The sequence below is a fragment of the Leptosomus discolor genome, chromosome 1 (genome assembly GCF_034619465.1).
Source record: "Leptosomus discolor isolate bLepDis1 chromosome 1, bLepDis1.hap2, whole genome shotgun sequence".
Lineage (NCBI taxonomy): Eukaryota > Metazoa > Chordata > Aves > Leptosomiformes > Leptosomidae > Leptosomus > Leptosomus discolor.
Window position 1 is genome coordinate 212255081 of NC_141391.1, and position 10899 is coordinate 212265979.

Consider the following 10899-nt stretch of genomic DNA (forward strand, 5'->3'; position numbering starts at 1 on the left):
CTTGATTCATGATACTTCCACATTTGGAGTTGTAGTAGTAGGTAGGATTCATCTGATCGGGGGGGGGGGGGGGGGAGCTTATAGCGACGTTCCAACACCTGAAAGGGCCCTATAAGGTGGCAGGGGAAGAGCTGTTCACAAGGGTTTGTAGCGACAGGGCGAGGGGTGATGGTTTTAAGCTAGAAAAGGGTAGATTGAGGTGGGACATTAGGAAAAAGTTCTTTAACATGAGGGTGGTGGATCAGTGGAACAGGTTGCCCAGAGGCAGTGGAAGCCCCATCCCTGGAGACACTCAAGGTCGGGCTTGATGGGGCTCTGAGCAACCTGACCTAGTTAGAGATGTCCCTGCTTATTGTAGGGGGGTTGGACTAGATGATCTTTAGAGGTCCCTTCCAGCCCAATGCATGCTATGATCTAAGTTAAGACATCTAAGTCTGAGCTAAGCATTTTAGGCTACTTTTACTGTCAACAAAGGAAAAAAGGCCCATCCATACAGTGATTCACCTGGTCTTTCTTAGATGCCTGTTTAAGGGTGAAGTGGATGAGTCTTCATGATTTGGCTACATGGAACTTCAGAAAAAATATCTTTCCCAAGAGGCCATCCCATGTTGATCACCACGGATTGATACTGAGGCTGGTATCATTACTATCACCAATAATACATCCTGAGCAAATTTGCAAAGGATGCGAAACTGGGGGGAACGGCCGACCCACCGAATGGCCCAGCTTCAATCCAGAAGAACCATAACCTAAGGAGAAACGCAAGGTTCTGCACCCGGGGAAGAATAACCCCAAGCAGCAGGACAGGCTAGGAGCTGACTGGCAGAGCAGCAGTCCTGCTGACACTGGGCTTACAGTGGATGCCCAACTGAATACGAGCCAACAGTGCACTCTCATCCCAAGCAAGACAAAACGCTCACTGAGCGACGCTGCCTGGCTGAGAGTGGCCAGCAGATGGAGGGAATGTTTTGTTCTCTTCTGCTCAGCACTGGCGAGGCCACATTTGTAATACAGTCCAGTTTTGGCATAACCAGTACAAAAAAGATGTGGAGAAACTGGAATTGGTCCACTGGAGGGCTACCAAGCTGGTTACCTAGAGAACGTGACCTACTGGAGGAGGCTGGACTTACTCAGTCTGGCACAGAGGAGTCTAAGTGTGGTCCAGCTGCAGCCTGTGACTGCTGGAAGAGCGTTACAAATATAATGGAGCTGAAGTTTTCTCAGTAATATCAGATTACGTAACACAGGGCAATGGCCAAAAAAACGCTGCTTTGAGGCTCAGACTGGACATTAAGAAAAAATACTTCATCGGGAGGGTTGCACGGTGCTGTAACAGATTACCCAGAGGAGCAGCTGAATCCCTGATGCTGGAGGTCGTCAAGACTGTAAATCCTGCTCCAGTATCAGTAAAAGCCCAGCTTTGAGCACAAGGATGGACTTTCCAACAAACACATCCAAGATTCTGTGATAAACTGAATACATACAGCCTGAAAATTACAGCTGGATCAAAACACGGCCAGGTGAGAATCTCTGCTGAAGCCCACAGGCAGTGGCTTTTCACAGGGTGCCCTTTGCGAAACTGAACACCCCCAGCCATGCTCAGCCTCACTGGGGTCAACAGCAAAATTGTCTAGAGCTGGGACAAGTGGAAAAACAGGACTGGCTGAGGGAGACAAAGCAGAGATACATACAGTTCATCAGCAGATATGTTCATGAGGAGTGAAAGGCTTTTTTCTGTAACTTAGAAACAGTATTGGAATCCATTACGCTACATACTACCATCATCTCTGGAATGTGTCCAGGCCCTTTAATTCTCTATTAATAACAATAAATGGAAATTCTCATCCAGAACTACGGGACAGGTACTGAACAGGGTGATCTGAGCTCTCTCTCAGTCTCTGTGATTCCCTAAGTAACCTGGGACATGTTAAACTGCATTTTGCAGCACAGAGTTCCTTCTAAAACCACAGATTCGAATTCATTGCTAAAAAAAACCCATTTGGTTTGATTTTTTGTAACATTTATTATATACTTAGAATAAATTTATTGTGCCTTTAGCATTACGTAAGAAGAGAAATTTAACTTTCAGTAAGAACAAAAAATGTAGTTCCCAAAGGCAACTGCCTAAGAATCATAAAGCACAGCTAAGGTTAGCTTAGGAACAAGATTCATTTCTTCTCATCCTGACAGTGTGACCAGACAGGCTTACGTTTCTGAATAAAGGCTTCAATACCTTCCTGCCCGTCTCTCAAAGTCAAATTGTCTACCATGACCTGAGTGGTCATTTTGTAAGCAGTATCGAGGTCCTGTGTCATCTGTCTGTAAAAGGTGGCTTTCCCCAGTGCCAGGATGGATTTGCTGCTTTCACATATCTTGTGAGCGACTTTCATGGTCTCTTCTTCCAGCTTGTCTTCTGGCACCACCTTGCTGACAAGCCCGTGCATTAACGCTTCTTGGGCAGAAAGAGGTTCACCCGTGAAAAGCATCTCTAGTGCCACCTGAGCAAGAAAAAAATATTGTATTGTCAATTCAACCGCCTTATTGCTTTAGTTTGTTTGGGGAATTTCAGCTTCCTCCTTAAAGTACAAATTACTCTTTTGACAAACTAAAGATTTAAATCTTTTGGCCTCTTAAACTGCCAAGGAAGCGTTAAGAGGTTTCAGCAAAGAGAAGGACTAGGTCTAAGGCTGGCTTTTGTTTCAAACCTGCCCACTGATCCCAGCTGGCCTAGGCTGACACCTCTGCGTTTCTTTTCAAGAGCCCACAATCTCTAGTGACTGCAGCAGGAGTTGAAAGAGATGTGGAGGGTCCACGGTGCCAAATGACTGAACTCGCTATTTTAAGCTGGCCACATAGTAATGAATAAAGAGTCACTGTGTCAATGTGTGGTTTTTGAAAATCCCTGCCTTAGTTTTAAGTTTGGTCGGGGTGTTTTTAAGTATGTCCTTCTTACCTATTTCAGTCTCCTCCTGCATCCAGCATCTTGTACTTTCAAATTAAGAAATCCCCCAAATACTCAGTGACTATGCAATGTTATATATCAATAAGATTTTTTTCCATGAGTCCTGATACAAGTGACCAATGCCTTGAACCATAAGAGCTGATTATCCTCATTAGTATCTTTGCTCTGGTAGCTACAAACAATGGCAACATTTCATTTGACAAAAGGTAAAACCAGTAATCCCAAAAACTGTAGGGAATGGTCTTGCTATTTTGAAAAATGGCACAGAGAAAAGTATATTCCACACATTTTTAAAATGTAATCATAAACCCCAGAAATACTAATTCAGAAACAGTTATAACTGTACATTATAGCACACTTGGAAACCCCCCCAGACAGACTATATTTGAACAGGATGGCCTTACAGATGGGAAGTTCAAAGCTGAAGCTCTTAGCCAGCAACTGGACTTGTGCCATTAAGCCACTGCATCTCAGCAGAGCCCTGCTGGGCCCGGAGAGTCTGGCTGCATGAATCCAACTGGATCAGAACTTAAAATTTCTTTTCAATTACGGAAGCTTTACAGCTCATACTATTGTTTATGCACTGAGAGATGTGTAGTCACAATCAGTAGGAAATAAAGAGGAAGAAAGTATCGGAGGGTTTTAGACGCTATTTAAAGCATCTTGATCTATACACAGGCAGATCATGCTGGCAGTGAAATGTCGCTGCCTGGCAAGAATTGATGCCTCAGTGGGACTGACATCCTGAACTTGCAGGGGTTTCCCCATGAGAGGAGAACACCGTTGTCTAAAGCACAGAGCTGTCTGCTGGAAAGGAAAGGGATCGCTGAGCTGATGTGCTGCTGGTATGAGTTCATGCTGGTTGGAATCGCACCAGTAGGAAGCTACATTCCCTAAGCAGAGTTCATCCCTTTATTATTTTTCCCAGTCCGAAGAGTTAGGAAGATGTCTTTTGCAATGAAGTATTTTGAACGTTGTACTGCAGGAAAATAAAGTTTAGGCAACGGAACTAAAAATCCTAACATAGGAACCTATTTCTTGCAAAATTACAGAGTGTCTGGGAAGGAAGCCTACCTTTCTTGGAAGAGATCTGGCCAAGGCCACAGCTGGTGTGGAGCAAAACAATCCAATGTTTACTCCAGGAGTAGCAAATTGAGATTTCTCACTTGCCACTGCGATGTCACAGCTTGCCACAAGCTGACAGCCTGCTGCTGTAGCCAAGCCATTTACTTTGGCAATCACCGGTACGGGAAGTTTCTGGATTAAAGTCATAACCTGTGTGTACAAAGGACAGCGGTCAGTCAGTCCCTGAAATTCAAGCAGTGGCTGTTCTCAAACTGGCAATTGCTTCACACACCTGAAGTCAGCGTTTTCCAGCTTTATTAGCTGGCGTCTAGTAAAAGAAGTAAAAACTGCAAAACCTGTCCCAATGCACAGACCACTGCTGCTCCAGTTCCTGCCCAGCTGTGTTTATGTAGCACGACTGGTCCTGCCAACTCCAGTGGAGATGGAAAGCCCACGAGTGAAAGGCAGAAACCCTTGTTACCAGCTCTGCATGGAGCCCGCGTGCCCCTGCACCGCTGGTCCAGCGTTCCCGGCTGCGGGACGACGCCTGCCTGAGACGCACCATCCCCCCCTTCCTTTTCGCCGCAGGGGAAAACTGACTTCATAAAAATCTCTGTCCCAAGAAATTCAACCAGCCTCTTGCTGGTTTCCACATGATCTCGAGCCTGGGTTGATCTCACCCAAACACTGGACGTCTTTCTAGGCTTACTCTGCATTCCAGGGAGAGACTTACCCGCCAGGAAACAATTTTTCCTATTTGTATTAGACATAAGATCAGAAAACGCACTCATTCTGTCTCTCACCCTCTCTGGTAATTCTTGATGGTTGGACATCCAACTTCAGATAGCTGAAGTTAAGAAAAATGAATTTGTCTTAACTTCTCTACCTCAGGTTTTCCTTCCATACAGTGGGAATCAACAAACTCACCTAATTTTAATGCCTGAAGACAGAAAATGCTAGTGAAAGGATTACAGTCATTATCTGGATTAAAAAAAAATAAATCTCATATTAGCATGGTGTAGCAAGGTAAGAAATTTTCATCTGCTACTTCAATTTCTCCAGTAGATGAAGTCTAGCAAATTTTATGTTGCTTACGTAAAACTACTTAGGTTCAGTTTTGAATTTAATTGGTCTTTGTCTCTCTACCTTTGTTTAAAAACAATTTTTCAGTGGATCTTGAGAAGCAGACAACAAAAGAGCCACAATACCTGCACGTGTGCAGACAAACAACTACAGGGAACTCTTGTGGTTATAAAAATTGAAAGTCAGCTGCTTCTCTGAAAAAAAACCCAACCCCAGTACTTATGGTTCTGTATCGGAAAAGCCTCTGGAGAAGTGCTATTCCCCGCTGTCGCAGACTGGTAGGTGGCAAGTATTTAGTTCTCAGCTACTGCATTATGCAGTACTGCTACCACTGCTCCGGGCGCCGGGAAACAGAGGCTGAGATGATCTGCTTACGATCACCAGTCGCAGACAGACGTAGAAGCTAAGGTTCCTGAAAACCAGTCCCACGCTCTGGACCCCCTAGTCCACAATGCTGTAGGCAGGTCAGTTAGGGTAGGATCCATTCCAGCTAAGTACTGAAATTCAGGAAGACATGATGCCATTTTGGAAGCCCTCAAAAGTAGCCTTCTCTCTCTATTGACCAAAAAAAAGCAAAAGTCAACTAAAATTTAGATATTAGTTAGGATCCTATATTAACTCTTAAACTATTAATTTTATAAACTATATTATTAAAATATATTATAAATTATATACAATAATATTTATAAATTCTATAAAAATAATGATAAATTATTTGTTTGCCCATGAAGTGTCATTATTATTTACCCATAAGATCTTCTTCCTCCATGGGGATAGCAGCGAGTTGTGATTCATGAGGAACTTGAATCCCTTGAGGATACTCAGGCAGAGAGTTTAAAGCCCTCATCACTACCATGAACATCAGAAAAGCAATCGCTTCAAGTGCCATTTCACCTCTTACATCTAATTTCCTCCAGAACTTGCTTTGCCAGTTTCACAGCAGCGTTTAGGTTGGCAGCGACCTCTTGAGATCACCAAGCCCACCCCCCTACTCAGGCAGGCTTGGGTACATCAGGTTGTCCAGGACAGCGTCCGGCTGCGTTTTGAGCATCTCCCTATCCCTGAGTTTCATGGTCTCAGGAATATTCATCTGAAATCGGTCACCATTTTTGATTTATAGTAATGCTCCCTTACTGAGCTTACTGTACCGAGGGCACCACCCTCGCAAAGAAAGCTAGGCTTGTTTTCAACTCTAAATGCTGACATTCTGGTAATTTTTGCTATTTCTCTTTATTCATCAGAGTTAAGCTTGCTCTCCTACTCATTGATCCTGAATATAGCCACGACACTAGATATATATACAGGACAATTGAAATTCTTCTGGTCCTTAAATTGAGAAAGTTACCAACTCTGGATTTCATGCTGTATGGAAGACGTTTCACTCTTTTTTCTGCCTGGCCTTCCCTATTCTGTGACCCAGCAGCTGCATCGTTCAGTTTTCCACTGACCCACACCCGCGTTCTGCCCTGCAACTGCAAAATTCATATTAAACTATCGGCTGCTCAACTATGGGACCTTGGCTCCTTTCTGATGAAGGCACTAACCTGAGGTTCTATCGTATCTGGGCTTACCTCTCTGTGACCAGCACCCCAAGATGGAATCCAGGCAAAGCTGCCAGGATCATTCCTTCATGTTACCCTGGAGGCCCTTCAGGGCTAACTTTCACACTTGGCTTCTTCAGCATTTGTAAGATACGGACTTGACAACGTGTATAGAGATCATTATTAATGCAGAACTACAACAAAAGGTTTCAGATCACTTTCTCTGGTCACACTGGGCAGGATCAGGGTTCAAATTCTAGCGCCACTACAGTCAAAGGGGGTTTTGCCGTTCTCTCCAGAGGCTCCAGGAGGCACTTCCCGACCTCCACGTCTGTGCCTTTGTAACAGGAACTTGTACGCCCTGCTCACGTGGCAACCAGCAAGGCAGATCTTACTTTCATATGGTCTATTTGATGTTTAAGCTGGTCTTGAGGGATTAACTAGGTGCTGGGAAAGAACATTTGATCCCAAGTGATTTGAAGGTGGCTACCCCCAGATTTCTAAGAAAGACACTGCCCACGTGCTCAGCTGTAAGGAACACTGGCTAAATTAAGGAACGCCCATCGTAGGAGACACACGTTGGCATTCTAGCCCTTTCATTCGCATGTAGAGAAATCCAGGGAAAACATCATTTCACCAGGATCAGGTATTAAAATGGCAGAGCAGCAAAAAGCAAGGAATCTGGAGCAACAGCCTGTCCTCTGGCTAGCGGATGAGTAATGCTGTCCCTCCTGAAACCCTGAAACCAGTATCACTGCTTGCTCTTAATACCAGGCAAAAGGGGTGGCACTTCAGAAGAACCGCTTACCTCTGCGCATATTTCAAACACTTGGGAATGATGCTTCACATCATCCTCACTTGACAGTTCCTTTAAATCATGGCCAGAACAAAATACAGGTCCTTCAGCTGTAAAGAGTTTCAGGAAAAGTCAGTCTGAATTAATCAAGACACAACCAGGGGTAGCAGCACGTCAGTGCCCCAGCTAAAGGTATGTCAGTGAGATGTCAACGGTCAAAAAGGAACCTGGGGAGGGAGTTTCAGACAAGAATTCCAAAATGCTGCGTTCTGGGTTTTGTAACAACTTTACATTGCCACAACGCAGCATTTAACCACAGTAACACCCAGTAACATTTTTAAAGGCCGAGTTTTACTTCCGTTCGAAGTTAACTCGGTTAAAAATAAGGCACTTCACACCTCTGAGCCCCTCTGAGCCCCGTTTGTTCTAAACAGCTCCTTGGTACGACGTAAACTAGACAGCTGGAGCAAGGGTGGACTGCTCTGCTCTGGGACTAACAGATACAGTTAGTCCCTACTTGTTGTGCCCCTGGTCTTAATGATTAACTTCTGCTAAATAAGCATCAAGATTTGTGTGTCATGGTGTTCAAGGTCACAATGGGAAAAAAAAAAGAAAAAAAGAAAAAAAAAAAAGAAAAAAAGAAAAAAGGTCGTTCCGGTAGAGGAGAACCAGAGGGGTTGCTGGGGCATCTTTTCCTCCACTGCTAAAACAGTCGCCTAGAGAATCCCAAAAACCATGTCCAGGGTTTGGGCAGCAGAAGAGCAGGTTTCTGTGGACCTGAGCTTTGGATTTGTTTGCCTCCAGCGCCAGCCAAGATCAAAACACCCTGTACAGGTACACTATCTTTACAACAGTTTTCCTTTCTCATGAGGATAAACCAATTTGATGCTTTTGAATCCTTCAGAACTTCTCAGATATTTGTAAGGACGTGACATTGCCAGCTACGGCTACGCAGACACAACCTCACCTAAGCATTTGTTTCTTATGGATCAGATTATTGCGACACAGTCTGCCCAGAAATACCCACACAATTAACATCAGTCAGCTCACGGGGTCAGCGATACATATCTGGAAATTAATGACATTTGCATTTGTGCCTCACTGAAGAGGAATTCACTGTGTGGAAGACTCAAAGCATTCCCTGAAAAGTCTTAGATTTTCTTGAGATTTCCTCCTTTGCATTGCCGTCAGCAAGGGAACTGGGAATCAATAGGAACATGCAGTTTCTTTTTAAACTAAAACAAAAAGCTGCATGAAATCGTGCTCACAAACATCCAGGCAATTGTACTCCCAAAGAAACTGAAGTGTTTCACAAAATTTGTAACTGCTGATTAAAACGCTGAATACATGTATTTGAACTCCCCCCTGTGAAGTTAGCTGACTTCCACGCTAGTGTGTGTGTGCGCTAACAGAGTGTTTTCCTCCGTGTCCAGGGAACAGCAGCATCCTACATTAAGAAACCTATTTCTCCCAGATGTTTGGAAGGGGGGCAAGGGAACATTATCTTAAAATAGCAGAGGGGAAAAAAGATGGCTTAGGAACAGCTCAAGTTTCATTGTCTTCAAAAACTCTACAGGGTAATACCTACATGGAAGAAAACTGTAACAGGCTCTGAGAGAGAACGTTTTTCATCTGCAGGTTATGGGTGGCTGCAGCGTCACTATTACGGTCTCTCCTTCATCGGAGAGTTTTAAAAACAGGTTTGACAAACCAGTGGCAAAGATGATGAGGCTGATCCCGACTTAGGGAGCACACGACTTGAAGGAACCTGGTGAGCCCTGTTTACTACAGTCTCCACTTGCCACCGAAGGCAAACGGCGTCACACCGGCTCAGCCTGCTCCTGCATGAAAACCCCCATCTAGGAATGTTACTTCTTCAGTTTGTAACCATTAGAACCCGGGTTTTGCTCTGTTTAAAGCATTCTTTACATATAGTTTTTAGACCAGTTGTTTAATCTACAGATTGGTTTTACAAAAGGGAAAAAGCTCACGGACTCTGTACACACACTGCACTGGAACACTTGACGTTTTGGGACGTGTTGTTTCTTCTCGGACGTGTGAACTCTCCACCAACAGGTAACAAACCCCAAGCCAACTGTTAATGCCGTGTTCCAGAACCAGGAATCCAGCACATGCCAGTGGAAACCGGGCCGAGCACCGCAGCACGGCCCCAGAGCAGGGCCCGAGGAGTGGCAGCACCCGGGGACACCCTGCCTGGGCCCGGGCCTGGCCAGCGGCACGGAGAGCAACGCCCAAGTCCCTCCCCGTCCCATTTTCGGTAATTCTGGGAGATATTTCGGTTTAAACTCCGTATTATCCCGCTTCTGCTCCTTCCCTCGCTCTCGCCTTCCCTTCCGGCGGCCTGACATGACGGCAGTACCTGAAATGACGATCACTCGGAGGTCTTTGCTCCTGACGTCGTGCAGCAGGTCCTCCCGGAGGGACCGCAGCATGGAGAGGGACAGGGCGTTCCTCTTCCTCGGGTTGTTCAAGACGACGTTTCTGTACAAGCCGTTACCAGACACAGGGGGTCACTATTAAAAACCCCAACCAAACGCACGCAGAGCCTCAGGGACGGGCCCCCAGCGGTGCTGTGCCCCCCCCCCCCCCCCCCCCGCCGCCCGCCCGCCTCACCGGACGCCCCCCGCCTGCCGCCGGACCGTCAGCTTCTCCGGCGGGGGCGGCTGCCCGGCTCCCGCCGCCGCGGCGCTGCTGAAGGTGGCGGCCAGGGCCCTCCTCAGCCGCCACGGCCTGGCGGCGGCCATGGCTACGGGACGGGCGCGGCGGGCGGCTCGCTACCGACCCCTAGGCCGGGCCGGAGCCGCGGGCTGGGGCGGGCTCGGGGCCGGGCCGCCGCGGGGCGGTGCTGCCCTCGGCGCCGGGGCGGGGGCGGGCGGGGGTGCTGCCGGCGGTCAGGCCGCAGCGACAGAGCCCGTCCCTCTGCCGCCGGGTCGGTCCTCGGGCTCCACCGCCCCCATGCGGGGGCCGCAGAGCGACGAGAGCGGCGAGGACCGCTTGGCCCTGCGAGGCCTGGGAGGGGGCTGGCAGGCATTAGTGAGCGTCTGGGGGATGCTGCAGGGTGCTGGGAAATGCCGACTTTTGCTGTAATTTCTTCAGGTTCTACTGAGCATTTGCGTCTGTGACCACGGGACAGAGATGAGGGCTGTGCTGAGCAAACGTGTTGGTGACGGTGAGCTGGGGCGTGTCGTCAGGACAGAGGACGGTTGTGTTACGCAGAGAGACAGGGAGCGGTTTGAGGCCGGGTGCTTGGGATGAAATTCAGGACAACAGGGTTTGGGGTCATTTACTTGGGAACTAATAAGATCGTCATTTATCCACTGGGAGCTCACCACCTCAAAACGGTGGTGGAGAAGACCTTGGGTATGTTAATTGGTTCCACAGAGTCAGTCTGCAGTCCGTGTGATGCATCCAAGAAAAAAAAAAAAAAAAAA

At 46.9% G+C, this 10899-nt stretch overlaps 1 protein-coding gene across 2 annotated transcripts; it reads right to left on the reverse strand.

Moving 5' to 3' along the window:
• Positions 1–2058: 2058 nt before the first annotated feature.
• ECHDC3 (enoyl-CoA hydratase domain containing 3) lies at positions 2059–10212 on the reverse strand. Of its 2 annotated transcripts, none has more exons than XM_086474772.1 (5): positions 10082–10212; positions 9828–9949; positions 7460–7557; positions 4037–4237; positions 2059–2498 (listed from the first exon to the last, which is right to left on the reverse strand). In XM_086474772.1, exons 1-5 carry the CDS (start codon positions 10210–10212, stop codon positions 2169–2171), a joined length of 882 nt encoding a protein of 293 aa, XP_086330898.1. In that variant the 3' UTR covers positions 2059–2168. The 2 variants fall into 2 exon arrangements, with proteins under 2 accessions (XP_086330898.1, XP_086330893.1); XM_086474767.1 differs by having other exon boundaries at positions 7460–7559; positions 9767–9949.
• Positions 10213–10899: the final 687 nt, after the last annotated feature.

Coding starts and splice junctions, on each gene's coding strand:
- ECHDC3 (XM_086474767.1), bottom strand. CDS start 10,212: ATGGCCGCCGCCAGGCCGTGGCGGCTGAGGAGGGCCCTGGCCGCCACC. Junction 9,950..10,081: donor CGGCAGGCGGGGGGCGTCCG/GTGAGGCGGGCG, acceptor CGGCTTGTACAG/AAACGTCGTCTTGAACAACC. Junction 4,238..7,459: donor TGTTTGAAATATGCGCAGAG/GTAAGCGGTTCT, acceptor TTGTACACACAG/GTTATGACTTTAATCCAGAA.